Source organism: Pseudopodoces humilis, chromosome 1, assembly GCF_049639895.1.
Source record: "Pseudopodoces humilis isolate 2021_Gansu_Grassland_sample_001 chromosome 1, ASM4963989v1, whole genome shotgun sequence".
In the NCBI taxonomy this organism is placed as follows: domain Eukaryota; kingdom Metazoa; phylum Chordata; class Aves; order Passeriformes; family Paridae; genus Pseudopodoces; species Pseudopodoces humilis.
In genome coordinates, this window is record NC_142200.1 from 37177879 (window position 1) to 37197821 (window position 19943).

The following is a 19943-nucleotide window of genomic DNA, read 5'->3' on the forward strand; positions in this document are numbered from 1 at the left end:
GCAAATAGCACCTCAGAGTACTTGTTTGCACTTCCTTGCTTCATTTAATATTGGACAGATTTTCACCAAAGAGCAAGAACAGCATGAGATAACTGTTAATATGTGCTAAATATACAAGTGTGTCCAGGAGTTTAATTAAAACAGAATGTTTACAAACATCTCAGTATGCTTCTGAGAAAGAAAAACAAAAACAAAAAACTAACAAGGCTGTGTTTATCCAGAATAAGTAGTTATAGACGAGTTTTCTTTAAAGAAAACATTCAGGTTTTGATTATTTCGCTCTTGTGTGATAAAGGATTTCTAGGAAAGTCAAGCAGAGGTGAAGCCTGAGCCTCTCCTAGGCTGCTTACAAGAGCAAGCAATAGGATTATTACCTGTATTTAATGGAAACTAAATGGAACTCCCAAGCTTGGCAGCCTTACTGTTAAAGATTATCATCCTCTACCAAGTTCTTTCTCCCTTGTAGCCAGTCTTAACTGCATATCCACATAGGTCAGCACCCAAAGAACAGTTTTGTGCCACAAATGCCAAGATGTTAGCTACAAGTGACAATTTATAGTAATAAAAGCTATGACATACAATTATGAGACAAAAGATTCCATAGGTTTCCAAGTACTGAGAAACAGTGAAATATTTAAACACAAGCATTGACACATTTTTTTAGTGCTTAACAAAATAATGTCAGCTTCTGGGACCACCAGTTACTCTCAGCTGCCATCAAACTAAAATTTCACACGTATTTGAAACAAAGAGATTGTGATAATATGTAGCTGTAGGTTTTTGCATAAGAGGGAAAAAACAATTTCATTAACCCCTTTTCTTCATGTGTCACTGCTTAATCAATAATGGTCTTCAGAAGTAATAAGCAATGTAACTTTACCTATATTCTGAATTGAAATATGCCCAAACCACAGACTGCCAAAAATCAATATCGCAGACTTTGGCCTTGCATTTATATAAACAATTGTTAGTATATTGCATATAAGGTACATGCATAGTACATGACAATTCCTTTATGTTTAGGCTTAAATATTTGGCACACAACACAATCACCACTTTATCACAACGTAAATTTGGAATAACACAAGAAGTCTTGTCTGAGATCTTAAACATAAAACTTTAATTACTTAGCACATGAAATGAATTATGATTAAAGTCATGCAGATATTCAGACTGCAAAACAAAATACTTCAAATACAGTTGCATGTTTAAAATCTACTCAGTCAAATATCTACTTTGAGGTAAAAACATAAGAATATACTAGGCAATTATAATCTTAACATAAATAAACAAGTATTGATATTTTCAGAACAAAATAAACATGGAAAACAGAAATTTTTAACACACATTGGTACAAGAGATACAGCCTACCTACTTTCCTTCAGAGTGTGATCCACTCATCTAATACAAATCCAAAAATACTAAAAAACTGCATACTACTAAAGCACAGCAGCCGGTTTCCCCCAACATAAGACTCCTACTCGCTTACTGCAGCGTTGGGGCAGGTTTTCTGAAAAAATATATAATTTCAAAGATGAAGGGCTTTAGTTATACAGCTTCCAAACAAGCAAAGTGAAAGCTGCACAACCAAATCCCCAGTGAATACTACAAAATGCCTTTGGCCAAAATTCCAAATATAAAGAACTGAAATTCAGGTAAAAAATATGTCACCAATTAACATGTTTATGCTGCCATTTGCATGCACAAAAGTAGACCAGTTCTGTGTTTGTGCACCTCAGTGTATTTTTGTTTGGGGTTGTTTAAGTAATTGGTTGTGTAAAGAATCACGTTGCAGCACAGGGTACAACTGCATATTCAGATTCAAAATGACCACAGGCCTCCTCTAAATCACATAATTTAGCCAGATGACAGTGGTCTCACATTTTTCCAACTTTCAAGAAGAAAAAAATTCATATTTTCATCACAAGTAGTACAACTAGAATACAAGTAAGAACATTCTATTATAGTGTGCAACAACTGAGGTTTGCATCTCCTGAACTGATTCACTTATACGAGCAACAATACAGGGAAAATGACATATAAACTAGAATATAAATATTATGCTACACCATGAAACACTACAAATAGAACGTACAAAAATTATATTAGGGCATTAATTATCTGTAAACCTATTAAAAAGAACACCTTAATACAGTTTGCAAGGTAAACATAACCTACAGTCTAAGTTTTTAAATGGCTGTTTGTCAATGCAGCATAGAACATTTCCATAGTGCAAATCTTACCAACTGTATGAAAGATACTGCCCCCTTCAGAAAAATGCTTCTTTCCCCACCCCCATCAAAATAATGAGTCACAAAGTCCTATCTCATTTCACATTTAGTATAAGATGTGGGTTGAAACATACTAACATACAGAACCTTAATTTTAACACTGAAAAAAGGCTGAAGAATGTTGAGAAATTAAAATAAAAAAAGTTAGATATGTTATAGCTGGAAGACATGAAATCCAAAAATATGACCCCTGGAAAAGAGGAAATAAAAGACACTGATATCTCCTTTCTTTCATCTGTTGGAAACATATAGTGTGACAGTACAGCAGGGCCCCCATATTGTACAACAACCACAAGATTACTTTAATTGCTGAAGAATCACAGTGTTAAGTATATCTGCTTCTTGTAGTGTCAGGCTTTCATCTGTTAGCTCTTTATTTGGAAAGGTAGTCACAAGAACAAAATCCGTTGTTGCAAAAGCTGGACGGGACTGGATAATGAAATCTCGAATGTGCTTAATCCTGTAAAAAGGATACGGACATGAAAACTCCATATGACTCCATCTCTGAACATTAAGATGATCAGAGAACACCAAACCATCAAGCAGACTAAACCACTACGTAAATTCTAGATTTCACATTTCTCTTTGATCCAGATGACTAATGGTTGTAGCCTATAATTTTTTGGTTCTTGCATTAAAAAAAATTATATATATACAGGAACAAAATTTGTAACATGGAACTGTATTGTAAACTGACACCTAATACATGAAATCAAGTAATTTCAACATCACTGTCAAAAATTTCATTATTAATTAGTATATTCCGGAAAGGTAAATTATTAATGGAGGAAAAAATCTTAAAATATATGGTCACAGTGAAAAGAAAGCAGAGAGGAATTATTAATGCACTTCAATAGCAAGAGGTTTCCCCTACTTTCACTTCACAGTGAACTTCTGAACAATAGCTAGTAAAACAGTCACATAAACAGTACAACAATAATAATTTAATTTTATATGACATGGATAAAAAAAATAGTATTTTAGAGATAAAATACTGAAATTTGAGGTTCTTCTATTAAGACATTAAGCTGAGAATAAATATGTGGAGATCTTTTGTAATTAATAAGTTGGCAAATTTACTGTAGCCAAATAAGCAGGGATTTCAGCTTTCTATCAGTCTTCAAGGCCTGTGACATAAGTAATGCACTTTAGAAGCTGATTTTGATCATATATATGGCAAAGATAACCACAAAGATTCAGAGTCAAGAAAAAGTTAATAATAACTAAACAAGCTCCTGTCAACTCAGTCTAGGTTGTTACAGATGTTACTGGCAAGTTTATGCCCTTCCATGCAGACAGAAGAACACACAACTCAGCTACAAGAGGCTCCCAATAAGCCCCATGGTTTGTCTCAGTCACTTCTCAGCAGGTGCTGTGAAGAAAGGATCTGGGCCTGTATCCTCAGAATATATTATTAGGTCTAAACTATCAAAAAATACTGCTGTATCTTCCTCCCTATTGGCATCTCAGCTAAAATTTCCTCACTGTGGTCTGTGTCTAGTCAGGTAAAGAAAACTACACTTTGTCCTTATTCTGAGCCAGGGGGAAAAAAAGGAAACAGATGAGCTCTCCATGTAACAATATTAACATGGAATTGGGTCCCTGCTAACACCATCTCCAAGTCAGGATTGAAGTTGCAGCCATGTTCTAACTCAACTGTACAGATTTCAAACTAAAGCTGGCTTTAACAGTGCTTCAGCATGGGTGGAACTGCTTCCCAAATCTCTGCCCTCTGCCCAAAGATCTCTCAGCAGTGGAGAGCAGAGCTTTGCAGAACCTTGCACTAACACAACCTCTTAGGCAAATAAATGGGGTTGGCCAACACCATTTATGGTACTGCCTCAATGTCAATAAAACTGGTGCCAAGCTCCAATCAGCAAAGCTACTAACAAACCGAAAACCTTCATCAAGTTCACACACTGCCAATTCTTAGGAGATGACCATCCAAAACAGAAGTTGGTTTTCAGCATCATGTCCAACTCATATGCTGGAATTGCAAATGAGCATGAAGTGTCTATGTTCCCTTCTGCATATGGGCTGCAGTCTACACTTACAGCTTGTATCATGTTTTGTCACAACCTCGAGTATAACAAGGTAGAAAGCTGGAATTCTTGATTATGGGCCACAGGATTTCTCTGCCCATAGTGTGGACTATATTCCAATTGAGACTATACTCCACATTTTGCAATAAAATACTTTCAGTGTGTTTCCCACGTCATCTCCCTGGTCCTCCCAAGGAGGGCCCAGGACTGGCATGACTATGTAGACGGGCTATACAGATTTCAGTTATCCTGGGAACAGTTACAACTTGTACTGCGTCCTTAAAAAAAAATCAAAGGACATAATTGGTTATCAAAGTTTGTATAGAAGTTGCAGTTAAGTATATTGTGTTTCCAAGTACAGAATTTTTGACTGTCAGTTTATCATATACCCATGTAATGAAAGCGACACAACTATACATTTCGGCAAGGCTGGTATATCCCTCTTTTTGATGTCTTGCTGAAACTCATTTAATGACAAAACACAGATTTACTGAAATAGTTACTGTTACCTTTGTTGATTCAGAATCAATTTACCTGTGTGTTTGATTAAATCTTTGTATTAACCGGCTTCCATCTGCTAATCTAATTTGAATTTTAGTTGCTGGCATGGAATCATCAATCAGAACAGGCGCATTAAGAATGGATTTCTCCTCCTCTTCTGGGGAAGAAGGTGTGCTGACTATTTCAGGTGTAAGGCTATAGGATTGCAAAAAAAGAATCAAACCAGATGTTACTAATGGAACCATGACAAAGCAATCTGAAATTTTCAGTCACAGGAATGAAACAGCATATGAATACAGAGCACAGAACAGATCTAGCTTTTTTTCACCTTCCAAGTTTTTGCCCTTCACCACTGAAAGCTTTGAATCGCAGTCTGGGCTTCACATATTCTTGTTCTTGGTGATCTTCCATATCCAAATTTACCTGGCCACCATGCACAAGTCGCTGCAGTTCCAAAGGAATTTCCCTTAATTACAAAAATAATACATTACAATAATTATACTTTCAATTACATTCTGAACTGCAAAATAAATCATTCAAAAACTACACACACAGTATGAGTCAATATTTGTATTATATATACTTTGAAAGTCACATTCAATTGTTTTATGAATTGATTTCATCCTAAAAGAAAAAATCAGTGAACTAACAGTCAAAACCTAGAACATACTGACAGCTGAATTGTTGAACGAGCTAGGAAAAAAATGTGAATATAAAAGCTATTGTAACAATTACCATTCAGAGTTAAACCAGTGAAGGAACCAAAGTATTCCAAATTTTTAAGTGCCTCATGCATCTGGTGACAGACTACATTTTATTGGTTCAGGCAAAGTCTGGAGCTTTTAATAAGTGTACGAAGAAAGGATTTTTCGTCACTTCACTTCAAAGGCATACCTCAAAAAAGTTGTCATCTTAACTTACCCTCTTTTAACAGACTCAAGAAATTGAGCATTTGTTGGATCTGAATAGGATCTCAACTCGCCGTCATCTAAACTGAATCCATTCCTCCACAGCTTCAGCAAAATCTGAACCTATGAAGCAAAACAAATAAAAAAGTGAAGACAAATAAGGTAGCACAATTTTGTAGAGACTAGTTAGAGAAATTTTGATCTACACTAAACAGATTTTGTACAAGACCACAAAAGAGAAGGCAAATGACAAAGTAAGAACAATACATTGTACTGTAACTGTCATTGTTAGATTAGTTTTGAAAAAGCCCAATAGTTACAGACTACTATCTTCTTCTAGACCACTTTCCTACCTCAGGAAAAAGAAACTCTTAATTTGCTATCCATGACATAAAGTATGATACAGAGAGGGTGCAGTGTTACAATTACTTTCAAAAGCAGTAAACATTTTTATTGAGAAATTAAGAAATAAACCATAAAATTAAAAATTACTGCTGATACATCAGTTACAGCAAAACCTACACTTTTCTCAAACTACTACATGCTGAGCTCCAACAAAGCTGAAAGTAGCTCCATTTAGTTCAAATGCTAAGAATCCTGGAAACCAGCCTCTTTTGCTCCCTTCTTATTTTGCTACATCCTACATGAAAGGTCCAGCCAAGGCCTTCTAGCTTCAGAACTTCAAAACCTCTCTTCCTTCTAAATGCTTTGCCATCCAGCAAAATTAGGCTTCCTCAGCCAGTATAACTGGCCTTCCCTTAGAAAATGATTTATGCTCCCAGTTATGGAAAGCCCACTCCAACCAGATTCTGGCTGGGTATAGCCAGCTGTTACTTGGGATAGAAGGATTACTGAAGGATAGAAGGCAGCAGCTCCATGTGTGGCATGACAGCACCCCCTAGCCAGAACCACAGCCCTTGGCCTTCGCATTTGTATCTAGACAAGCTGAAAATTTCCTTTAGCCATTCACAAAAATAGCAAAATGCAGAGTGTTTCTCCCCACCCTCTCCTTCACATCCTGCTTTTGAAGTGATAGGAAAGAAAGGCCTCTAACCTGCTGCTTCACCTTCCCTAGAATACATCCATGCCCTCCAGTTTGAGATGGGCTGCTTTGCAAGCCATAACAAGAATCAATTCCTAAAAGGATTAATATGTTAGCATAGCTAAGAGGATCCAAGACAACACCTGGTGGAAAGTAACTGAAAATGAGGTGTGCTATGAATTTTAAAGTAATTTACATCTGACAGCTCCATAATGGAGGCCTTAGGGGTATTCAATAAGCATCTCTTTAGAAACTTCAACAATTTCTACTGAACACATAGATAATATTTAGATATTATTTTTTCCTCACAGACATAGTTACAATAATACTGCCATTTTAAGCTATAAACATGATTATGCAGGCCTCTGTTGGAGGTTCTGATTTCTGCTATGAATTTTACTTACATCCTGGTTTTCTCCATATATGTATTCAGAGTGCTTTTGTGATGAGTCACCCAATCTGTATCCACCACCAGAAAATGACTGAAAAAAATACAAAGAAAAAAAAAGCTTATAAAATAATTATCTGAAACAGTTTATTAAAATTCTTACCTAGGTGCAAACAAAAAAAAAGAAAAAAAGTCACCCACAAGCTTGCTTCTGTGATAAAAAGTGATAAAGGTACTGTTCTATCATGCATTTTCTGTGTGGAAAATTATATCTAGTAGGCACAGTAAGGCTAAGCAAGCTTTGTGACACATTTCAGCTTCTGTTCTGTACAGTTTTTCCATACATAAGAATCATAGAATACTTCAGGTTGGAAGAGACCTTTAAATGTCACAAACTTGAATGCTTCCAGAAACGGGGCATGCACCACCTCCCTGAGCAACTTGTTCCAGTGTTTTACCACATTCATTGTAAAAAAATTCTCTCTTATATCTAGTGTGAATCTACCCTCTTTTGGGGTTTAAAACCTTTACCCCTTGTCCTACCAAAACAGGGCCTGTTAAAAAGTCTATCCCCATCTTTCTTAAAGGCGCCATTTAAGTACTGGAAGGCTGTAATAATGTCTTCCCAGATCCTTGTCTCCTCCAGGCCGAACAATCCCACCTCTCTCAGCCTTTCCTCATAGGAGAGATGCTCCATCCCTCTGATTATTTTTGTGGCTTTCCTCTGGACTTATTCTAACAGACCCATGCCCTTCTTGTGCTGTGGATCCCAGAGGTGGTTGAAGCACTCAAGGTGGGCTCTCACCAGACTGGAGTAGAGGGGCAGCATCTCCTTCCTCACATCTCCTTCCTGCATTCTTGTGATGCAGCCCAGTACATGATTTGCTTTCTGGGCTGTGAATGCACATTGCTGGGTCATGTCCAGCTTTTCATCTACCAGTACCCACAAGTCCTTCCCCAGAATTGCTCTCAATCACTTCATCCTCCAGCCTGTGCTGATGCTGGGGGTTGCCCTGATGCAGATGCAGGATCCTGCATCTGGCATTGTTGACATCAAGAGGTTCCCATGAGCCTACTTCTTAACCTTGTCCAGATTCCTCTGGATGGCATCCAAGACCTCAGGCACATCAACTGCAACACTCAGCCTGGTGTCTCGACCCCACTGTCTGTGTTACTGATGAAGACATTAAACAGTACTGGTCCCTTTATGGATACCTTGTCACCAACTTCCATCTGGACACTCAACTGCTGAATACAATTCTCCATGAGCAATTCTACAGGTAAGATTTGGTATGCAAACTTAGTCTGGTTTCTTATTTAATCAATTGTAATTAAAAACAAAGCATATAATTCAAGTTCATGACGATTTCTAATGATTTCCCCTGAAATTGTGCGGTTCTTTCTCTTTATTTTCTAGAGCAAGCTATTTGAACACTGGCAATATAAGACTGTGTTGAGCAAATCTGCTATTTGCAAATCACAGAGAGAGGCACTTGCTGTCCTTGGTATCCTGTGGTTTGATGAATTTCAGATGTAAAGAGAGATCAACATATTTCTTAACTTTTACCTTGGCTTTACTGAAATCACCAGATGCTCTTGAGGCTTCATCTAATGGGACAGCCCCATGTTCTTTTGCTTCCTTGAAGAGTTCAGCAACAATTTTACTTGGATTATTAGAAGCCCCAGAAATCTGTAATCCTCTATATTCTGAGTCACCTGAATAAAATCTTAAGAATAGTAAGGCACATAAGCAATAATGCTTTAAATAACAAGCACAATTTTTCTCTTTCCATCCAAAAAAAAAAAATAGTGAACAAAAAGACAAATTTGGCACAAAACCTTTTCATTCTGATAAATGTTCTACTTGGTTCCAACCATCTTAACAATCCAAGCAGCATTATATCAAAGATACTTGACTAACAAAGAACCAAGGCAACTTCTGGAACAGATCTCAAAGATCAGAGGGCAAGGCTGTAAGTTTTAAGTGAACCCAGTCCTGATGAAGCTGGATATCTTATGTGGCTGTCACCTACTCCCAAAAAGACTGATTTCCTCAGGGGTGTCCTGTGCATGGGATTGTGCCTGGACTAGAATATAAATTCACAGCTAACACCACCTTATCAGAACAAGTATGAAACTGTTATTGGAAAACCTGAACAGTACCACAATTTGATTTTTTAATTCAAAGATCTAGTATACATCTATTCCAAACAGTACCAGGAACAGAAATTTTAAAATAATTAACCTTTCAAGACATTTTAAAACCTCAAGAAACTGTTGTGCAAGCTAATTTGTGGGTTTTTTTCTTCATAGCACCATTACTAGCTCTTGAAAACAAAATGTTAAACTACAAATAATTCTGTTCAAAACTGTATCTGTTTGATGCTGAAGATCAAGATATTCCTCAAGAATTATCTTGAGAAAGGCACTACAATCTCTAAATACCGTTGGAATAGATGCTGTAAAAAAATCTGTATATAAATCAAAATCCAGCAAACCTGAATGTTTTGCCCAAATGATTACAGGGAGCTTTAATAACCAATAAGTACTTTCCACTTTCCTCAACTTTTACACTTAACCTCTTGGAGTAAGGCAAATCAATTAATTCATGTGAAATTGTCTCTCAGACCAATGCTTTCATAATGTGTTGTGTATTTTACAGTTACCAGAAAAGAGTATTGGGTATGACGGTACTGTACAATCATACTGTTTTTATAATGCCACATAATTGTCAGTCCCTGAGTAACATGTCTCCTTTGTACATAAATCTGTGTTTATTACTCCAATTTATATGGAATATTTTTAATTATTAGATTTAAAAGAATAGTGATAAGGATATGAAACAGGAATTCTTATCAAAATTTCTATTCAAGAAAGAAAGGAAATACTTAAATACTTGAGCAATAGATACACAGAACAACTCAGGATATTTAGAAAGACAAAAATGTTTTTGAGTACAAGAGTAAGTTACAACTTTTATGACCATACAAGTTAAGGCATCTACAGGTCCTACATCACTCCAGCCAGGTTCTGCTAAATATAATTTTACAACACCAGTGTACAGCTAACACTCTAATAAGCCCCCTAGCTGTTTGTGGGACAGACTTAGCTCACATGCATTTTGAAAGAACATGAGGGAACACAAACCCCAATTACTTTCACAATTGTTAAATTATGTTTTTGTTTTGTTTTAGAAATACCTTTGGTTTTCTTTGTCATCGCTCATGCTTCTCTCTGGTTTTCTCAACCTTTTAAGAGAATCCAGTTTAAGACTGTCAAGAGAATAAAAGAAAACATTTGAAAATGACTGGTGCATAAACTTTGTATCTAACTTCTGAAACAACTTATTGTTCAGAAACTAAGAATATCGAGCTGTGTTTTCTGGTTTTGGGGGTTTTGTTTGGTTGCTTGGTTTTTGGGGTTTGTTTTAGTTTGGGTTTTTTTTGCCAAAGTACACAGCCATGAATGCTTCTCAGTGAACAAGGAGGAAAGGAAATATGTATGGCAGAGTCATTTTGCATTAACAGTTGGACTGGATGGTCTCTATAGGTCTGTTCCAACTGAACTATTTTTTTTCTAGCACAGAAGAGCAACACTGTTTCCATGTGATTAATGCATTGCTCTCATCTGAGAGCAAACTGATGTCTACTAATTCATCTCTTCCTTCTCGCACAGAGTCCAGTATGAATGCCAACAAATAACTAGTATTTGCCAACTATCACACCAAAGTATTTGAGACAGGGTACTGCAGCTTCTTCTTTGATTTGGAGTGGGAAGTTTTAACTTCATGAGATGTATTTGTAAATGGAGCTGTTTGCTTTATTTGTTTGTAAATTTAGCTCTGTGTTAGGCAGCTTAGGTGGTTTCAGAAAAAAACAAAAAAAACCACTCAAAACCCCTATACTTCCAAGTGTCACATACTCTGCTAAAATCTCTCTTCATGAAGAGATCTGCATTTGCAGTGAACTTGAAGCATAAGTAACTAAGATCTTTCCTGTTGTTTGACCTCCTTTAACACAGAGATCCATATTGGCAGCAGTGATTCAAAAACAAGCCATACACAAGATTTTTTATGGCATCACTGTCGGTATTATAAACACTTTTGTGTTTTATAAACACTTCCCTTCTTTAAATTACTTTATTTAAAGATTAATTTAAAAATGGCAAGATACTTTTATAAAAAAAAACAAATCCAAGAGTATGCTGAATCTTCAAATGTTATATGAACTGCAAACACTGCAGTTTAGCAGTGTTTTAGCAAAAGCTGGACTGAAATATACACATCTTTCCTTCCACCTGCCCAACCCAGATAAATTCATTAAGAAGCCCTTCTTATTTCTGTCACCCCACAGGAACCTACTAGGGAACCCACTAATAATTTTCAGAATCACTACTTGTCTCATCAATCACTGTCGTAAATACAACACTGAAAGCAGCTCACTTGCCAAGTTTCACACAAACTGCTGGTTTACTGAATTTTGAAGAAGCAAAGAACTGTAGTAATTTTCTGATACAGCAAATTTCCAAATTATGTCTGTGTTAAAAGAGAGCAGCACAGCATTTTGCTTATAGCATTTTGCTTTTCTAACGTGAAGTGGGTTTAAAGTGTTTTAGAACACCTGGAATACCAATTGGCAAAAAGGCTCCTAAATAAATTTTAAAAGCATTCTGAGAAGACAGACAACAACAATTATTGCAGGGATTCACAATTTTTGATTATGAATTGCTGTAGCTTGCTTTTAATACAAGGAGGGGATCAAGCAGGAATGACAAAATTTTGTGAGCTAATAAAACACCTATCCATGCATTTCTGAAAAACAAAATACATCTTACCTCTGTGATACCTTTGGGGTACTGATCTTTGTAGCTGTTGGCTTGTCAGAACACAATGACTGTCTTTTAGCTTCATCTTCATATAACTCTGCCAAGGCCAGCTGTAGGAAACAGAACTCTTTTTGTAAGTTTGTAACTCTAGAACTACATATAGAATAGAAATAAGACAAAAATTAATGTGTAATATGCATCTCTCCAGAAAATTAGAAACATCAACATGAGGAACCCCAACTAAAATTCAACTTCCTTTGTGCTTTATGAAAAAAAGCCAAACTACACATAAGTGCCATTATGACTTAGAACTTGTACTCTGCTATCCTTTGGTTTCCACTGCTTCACCAGCTACAAAGAACCTGTATTAGATTCAGAGTCACAAGAGTAAATACGCACAGAGATATTAAGCATCAGCTCATTAATGGTAACGAACTGAAGCAGCAACCTAACCCTCTGATACAAGCAAATAATAAATTTTACAAACACTTTACATAGATATGCAAAAAACATAATTCAAATAAGCTTGTACTGGGATGAAGAACAAATTCAGTCTTGCTGGCTTGAATTCAAGGCATCACTCCACAAATACTTACACAAAGCCCAACAACTTTTCCCGCAAAGACTCCCAAAATGCTGCCATATCACTGGCAAGTTCATTCTCAGGAAGTTATGCAAAGGACCTGCAATGTCATTTCAGCAATCTTTCTTTTGTCTTGAATAAGATTCTACTTCGTCAAATCATCCTTAGTTTTTCCCAAACCACTCTGCTCACTCTGTGCAACTGACATTGACATTTTCATACACATCAGAAAAGGTATTAGGCTACAATTTCATTACAGTTTTATGTAAAGGGGATACACATTAAAATAAAATGAAATATCATCTGTCCTTGAAAACATGCTGGTATGAATACAGAGTGTTAATCTCTATTTTTTGTTGTTTTTATAATATTATGAGGTATTTTCTGCAGGGAAAAAATAAATATCAGGAATTATATCCATTAAGAAAATTAAGTGGAGAAAAAACAGTAAAAAAAAAAAACCCCTGCTGAAGGCCTCTATTCCATCTGAGAACAGAAGAAAATACCTTTCAGATACATAAAGCTGATGGGTAAGTCATAGACAACATACCCCGTACCATCCCAAATCCAAGGGATGAGGGATGCTGAGGGAGCACAGAAGGGCATGACCAGGCTTCTGTGCTTTCCTCATACCCCATCTCATGTCGTGGCACCACAAATCAAGTACAGACCCAGGAGAGTACTTCCTTGGGGTTTAACACTTTAGCAGTAAGTATCTAGCCAAAATGCCAGTCTGCTTTAGCTTACCAAGACCTTATGATCCAAAAGTATTAACACAGAGTTTATTAGTGTTAATATTACCTATTAAACAGTAATATTAACAATTTTAATTATTAAACAGTAATATTAGCAGTATTAAAGCAATCCCGGCGAATAACACAACAGTAACACTGGAGAAGAGAAGGCTCCAGAGAGATCTCACTGGGGTCTTTCTGTACTTAAGTGGGGCTTAGAAAAAAGAGGGAGAGCGACTTTTTACATGGGTAGATAGTGATAGGACAAGGCAGAATGGTTTCAAACTACAAGAGCAGAGATATTTAGCTTAGATATTAGGAAGAAATTCTTTACTCAGAGGGTAGTGAGGCATCAGAACAGATTTCCCAGAGAAGCTGTGGATACCCCATCCCTGGGAGTATTCAAGGCCAGGTTGGATAGGGTTCTGAGCAACCTGGTCTAGAGGAAGGTGTCCCTGTCCATGGCATAGGGCTGGAACTAGATGATCTTTAAGATCCCTTCCAACTCAAAGCATCCTATGATTGCAGCAAAATTAATCTTAAGAAAAACATATGAAAATTCCAAATAGTAACCAAGAAATAAACTATACTCATCTTTCTCTGTTAATTATGTATAATCAAATAGAACAGGGACAGTTTCAGTTACTAAGTTTCACCTGTTTTCCAATCAATTTCTTGCTAAAGGATTTTGAACCTTCATAAGGTGTCAAACTGCGTGCAAAAAAAAAAAATACCGCTAAAAGGGTTTGTAATTAAGCATTTAAGTAGTAATGCTGAATTACATTTGTGATCACACTCTACTTTTCCCACACACACCTGGGAAAAGATCTTGTCCTTAGTCTTACATCACATCGGCAGAGGCTGACATTTTCATACGGGACAACACATTTGTATCAAATAATCAGGAAATGCAACGGCCCTGCAATAACTTAAAGGGCAGTTAAAACCCAGTTAGTGAAGTGTCGGGAGAGTCCTTCCCGTTCCCCGGACAACTGAGCACACGCCGTTCCCTAAAGGGCCTAGTGCTCTTCCAGAGGCATCCTCCCCTTCCCAGCCTCAAAAGGGGCGTGGGAGCTAAAGGCAAAAAAGCCGGCTAGGCCCAGAGGGCACGTCGGGGCAGTCCCGGCGGGGCACCCGCACACCGCCCGCTCCCCTCAGGGGCGGCCCGAGGGAAGGCCTGGGGCGCCCCCGAGGGGACGCGGCGCTCGGCCCGGCCTGGACGGCCCCGCCCCGGGAGCGGGGCGGCACCTCCGCCCTCTCACCTGCAAATCCCGGGCGCTAGGCGGGCGGGCGCCGCTCCGGGGCTGCCGGTCCCTGCGGCCGCCGGCAGCCGGACCCGCGGGCACATCCCCGTCGGGCTGCGCGGGCGCTGCCCCGCCGTCCGCCATCTTGTGGAGGCGGTGGCGAGGGCCGGGCGGGGCGGGGCCAGCGCCACGGGGCGGCCGCCATGGCAACGGGAGGGGCCGCGCCGTGCCCGCCGTACCGGCCCGAGGCCCGCCGGAGGCCGCTGCTCCGGTCGTCACAACTTTACAGTGCTTATGCAGTTCGGCAAACAAAGCTATTAGCGTTCATTCGTGGCGAATTGTATAGCTTGTCTATCGGTACTCAAAGCCCTGCTTGCTGGTTGGACGTCTTGTTTCTCATGCTGCTTAGTCTGCAGGTGCATTTCTTCCATCCATGTGAGGATGGGGTCCACTGAGTTGGTGGTCAAAGAGTTGGTGGTTGCAGTCGCCCACTGCCAGAATTATGTATCACAGAATCAAATAGGCTGAAATCGAGTCCAACCTGTGACCAAACACCAACATGTCAACTAGACCATGGCACTGAGTGGCACATCCAGCCCTTCCTTAAACACCTCCAGGGACGGTGACTCTGCCACCTCCCTGGGCAGCCCATTGCAATGTCTTATCCCCTTTCTGTGAAGAAATTGTTCCTAATGTCCAGCTTAAACCTCCCCTGGCTCAGTTGAAGCCTATGTTTTCTCATCCTGTTGCTGGGGAGAAGTGGCCAACTCTCACCTGGCAGCAGCCTCCTTTCAGGGAGTTGTAGAGTCATAAGGTCATACCTGAGAGTTCTTTTCTTCAGTCTAAACAATCTCAGCTCTGTCAGCTACTCCTCATAAGACTTGTGTTCCAGACCCTTCACCTTCAATGTGTTTCATTGCCCTCCTCTGGATCCTTCTCTTTCCCCGAGTTACTGCTCGGTTCTGCTGACTCCACTCCTGGTGGCTCTAGTCCAGACAGACCTTTCATCTTGGGATTGTCTTCTCTTTTCCTTAAAACAGCTCATTTTTCTTAAAACTTAGCATGATGCCGTATTTTCTGGGGAGTCCCTGCAGTGGTTCAGTGTCAGCTGTTCTGTCTGTGCGCTTTCCAAACTCCTTGTGAACCTCCAGCCTGCTCACTGGTGGGGCACAGTGAGAAGCAGAAAAGGCCTTGATGCTGTGTAAGCCCTGCTCAACAATAGTCAAAGCATTGGTTTTCAGCCACAGATCCAAAACACAGCATTTATGGAAAATTAATTCCATCATAGACAGGATGAAGAACTCTTGACTGTGATCAGAAAGCTGAACTGCAGTACTGTGAAGCTGTAGCTGGAATAGCCAGCTGAACATCCTAAGTTTTCTCTAGGGCTGTTCAGCTCAAACATCTGCTGCTTTCTAATCAATCTCTCTAGACCCTGTTGACATTGGATTACAGTCCAGAAACACTGGGAATGGTGGCAAATGGAGCTGGGATCTCATGGAACTGTTTAAGCTGGACTATTAAACTGTGCACTTCATGCCTTCATAGTCAGCCAAACTCACAGTGAGAATGCAGACAGAACTGTCTGTCCTGGCCCACAAACAACACAGGAAAACCATATGACCCAGTACCCAGATCCATCTCAAGGGTTGATGGTGACACTGCTCTCTACACGTGTGACAATATCGTTATTATGGAGTATGTAGATATGAATGATCGCTGGTTTTTTTTTCTACAGGAGTATATTGTGTACTTGACAAGGAGGAATGGCATCACTGAGGAGATATATTCCATGTATACGTATTTATATAACATTGCATATATAATACATTTCATGCAGCTCCCACGTTCTGAACTTTATATGCTGATGATGTATGCTTGCAAAGAATTCTTTGCTTGATTGAGATAAAAAAGGAACCTGAATAGAAATAGGATCTTCCCTCAGCTGGCTCCTGTACTTGAAGCATTTGTATGAGGACTCTGCCAAGTACAAAGATTTAGTCGTGTTATTTCATTCAGCCTTCCTTGGGTTGATACTTGGTGTGCAGCTGCTGTCTAAGTCAAAATGTCCTGTGGTGATGCAGACTGAATTAGCAGAGAGGATGTCTAAACTGTAATCACTTTAAAAGCCAAATAACTTTATTATAAAATCAGGGTTTTTTTTATAATTCAGTGTTCCATATTTTGACAGGCGTATCTTCCCTAAACATTGGCATTATTCCTGTCTGTCTTTCTCTGTGATTGCCCCCTCTGCTTAAGGCTGTCAACAACATTTCAAGGGATCACCTGAATGTAGATCAGCACATAATTATTTTCTCAGTGAAATTTATATTTATATATCACAAATATCTGGAAATTTAAATTTGTGCAACCCCAAGCATCCATTTTAATTTGCATAACATTATTCTTGTGGCCAATGTTTTCTCACACAGCTATAGATTTAAAACAGTTAATTACTACCTGGCAGCTCTATTCTTTAATTAAATTTGGTACTGTATTTTTCTTCATGTCTAAAATATGCTTCAACTATCCTAGATATTTTCCTTCTAGAGATTAAAACTAATGGCATTTCTTTTTTGGCAGCCAGGTGTTTTTTGCCCAGAATTTCACTACAGTGTCAATGCTGTCCAGAAACAAACATAAAAACAGAAGTAAAAATAAAATAACAAATGAAAAGTACTTATATAAATTGACAAAATTCTCCATGCTAGAGTGTGGAGAATGCAGATATGTAAGACAAAAACTAAATGCACTTCTGAAGCTGCAGTGAACTATAATCTTTTCTTGATTAGAGAACTTGTATCTCTCTTACCCAAGAAGCAAATCAGTAATTGCTGATCTAGCATTTGCATTTTAATTAATTTGCTTTATTTTTGACAAAAAAATGCATAGTCCTTTAAAACTGGTTTTGTGACTAGTGGGCAGCAGGGAATTCCCTGATGCTATTGCTTCTCCATGAGCTTCAGTCCCATGAAGCTTGTGCTGGAAAGGGAGGAATGCAATAAGGAGGAAGGCATCTGTGCTTTGTGGTTGTGAAGTAAACTGTGTTAGAGGGAAATTTCCCACAGAAAATAATTTAGAAACAAGAAAAGGCTTGAGGAGAACACAATGGGTTGTCATGGCCTATGGTCGCAATGTACCAGCTGTTTTGCAACTGATAACATTGTATGATAAATTAAAGGAAATTTCTTAGGGGCTGGGAGATTCACATTTGTATTAAAAAAATAAAATCACTCCCACACACCAAAACAAATACATACAAATAAAACATAGTCTGTTAAAAATCTACACGTATTTCTAATTTCTAAAGCACTACATCTTAAACTCATAACTCAGTATGTTAAATAAACCTTTTGTTGCTGTTGAGGTCTAATGTTTTGCTATTTCATAATCATTTCAACCTAGAATTACTTTGTATCACAATAACTGCCTAAGAGCAACAGTGTCTTCATTTCCCTGCTAACTTTGGTTGTCTCCAAACGTTTCATCACAGCATTTTGGTTTTTGCCGGGTATATTTATTTAGGATGATGAAAAGATTTAATAATGTATCATTCAGTTATGGGATCAATAAATGACAGGTATTTGGCTTTTACTTGACGAGAATTGCACATGGCAAAGTTTTCTGTCAAAGCCTAAACACTAGAATAAAATGAAAGATTAAGAAAGGAGAGAAACAAGAAAAAAAAATCAAACAAAAACCCCCAAAACAAACAAAAAAACCCTAACTCCCCCCCAAAAAACCCCATCAAAACAAAACAAAAAACTACTCCAAAACTATGCTTCAGTTGTAGCATACAAGAGCAGAACTGAACTGCTTCGAGTTACAGTAGACAAGTGAAGCTTGTCACTTCATTATCTTTTAAAAGAAATTACAAGTCATTAGGATCCCTGACAACATGAATTTTGCAGCTCACACTTATGTGAGCAAAGGGTTCAACAACACACAGGAGGCAACAGAGGGCTCTAGGGATATTAGACAAACCTTCCGCATACAACACATGTGAAATAAAGAGTAGATATTTTATTGTATTTTTAAGGCTATTTTGAGATCAAGCCTTTCTGCTTTTCCTGTAGATACTCTGAAAATCAGGATATTTAAATTCATTCTGACAGTGCTAATGTATGTTTATTTCATTTTGATGCTCCAGTAGCCAAGCCCTTACTTCCGTCAGGGGAACTAATGGTTGCAGAGGCATAGTACAGACAAAGATGAAGGTACCAGAGGTTTGACAATTGGTCTGTAGTGCAGCAACTGCTGCAAACCAGATTTATGAGACTGCAGTAGGAAAGCATCTTGATGAGGAAAAGCAGTGAGGACATATTTACATTGATGTGAGAGTAAGCCTACAGGCAATGGGTTTGCAAAAGACCTTCCACTGCTTCTGCTGTTGGTGAAGCTGGAAAGACAGACATATTAAACATAACTAAGGAAACTAAATACCTACAAATCTATATCCTGCATTCCTTATTTCCATTTCTCCCTGTATATCTCCTCCCATTATATTTTTCTCCAGTTCCAAGCCAAAATATTGGCTTCTTCCTTTCTGTCCTCCCTAAGGTAATTTTAGAACCTCCAGCCTCTTCTGTGCCATTAGCATTTTTGTATTCCCAGTATCCTTACACTGCAATGGCCCATCTCCCCTGTTATGTGTCTTAGATAACTATTTTGACCCCTTGCTTGTCTCATGGACATCAGTCATCTCTTGAGTCTTGTCCAGAGCTGAATGTACAGCTGGTTGCCTCCCAGAAGAATGAACAGACTTCATTATCCTTATGTTTCCCTTTTCTAATGCATGAATAAGATATCTCCGCTTGGGCATCTATTTGGTAGATTTGGCTATTTAGCAAAATGGAAGTGGAATTCAAGTTCAGAATAGAAAAAAACAAACAAACAAAAAAGGTGGTATATCTTGTCAGCTAAAAATAGAAGATGCACTCAGCTGGACTGGAAACGTACTCTTGGATATGACTGTGTTGAGATGAATCCTTCCTTAGAAATTGTCACAACAGGTGAATGGTAGTGTGTGTACAAATCTCTTCAGAATCATTCACTGTGCTGATGCATCCAATTTTGTTTCAGTTGCAAAAATATGATGAGCTAGATAACACATGAAAAAATTTTGCAAATCAGGAGTCAATTCCCTGGATCCTTTCTATTGGTTTCAGAGCAAGGTTTGCCTATGTTAGGATATAAGAGTTTTGGATAAATCTCTTTTTCTGTTCTCCTTAGATGAAATAATATCAGCATAAATTGTTCGGTGGGCTCTTCAAAATGTTTAGGAAAAAAACAATCTTTCTTTCTAGTGCCTCCCCGAATATTTTTAGAGCTTAAATGAAACGTTAAGGGAAAACTTCCTGCCATCATTACAATGGAAAAAGATGTG

The 19943-nt window shown here is 38.3% G+C and overlaps 1 protein-coding gene across 1 annotated transcript; it reads right to left on the bottom strand.

Moving 5' to 3' along the window:
* Positions 1–1093: 1093 nt before the first annotated feature.
* Positions 1094–14701, bottom strand: UBXN2B (UBX domain protein 2B). Its single transcript, XM_014253791.2, has 9 exons — positions 14576–14701; positions 12006–12106; positions 10373–10444; positions 8740–8899; positions 7189–7266; positions 5756–5865; positions 5163–5300; positions 4868–5029; positions 1094–2751 (listed from the first exon to the last, which is right to left on the bottom strand). The coding sequence occupies exons 1-9, from the start codon at positions 14699–14701 to the stop codon at positions 2589–2591; spliced, it is 1110 nt and encodes a 369-aa protein (XP_014109266.2). The 3' UTR covers positions 1094–2588.
* Between the last annotated feature and the right edge of the window lie 5242 nt (positions 14702–19943).

Bases quoted from the DNA above. Each gene is read 5' to 3' on its own strand.
- UBXN2B (XM_014253791.2), bottom strand. From the start codon at position 14,701: ATGGCGGACGGCGGGGCAGCGCCCGCGCAGCCCGACGGGGATGTGCCC. The intron at 10,445-12,005 runs GTAAGATGTATT...TTCTCTTGACAG, and splicing joins ACCCCAAAGGTATCACAGAG to TCTTAAACTGGATTCTCTTA. The intron at 5,301-5,755 runs GTAAGTTAAGAT...TTTGTAATTAAG, and splicing joins CTTGAGTCTGTTAAAAGAGG to GGAAATTCCTTTGGAACTGC.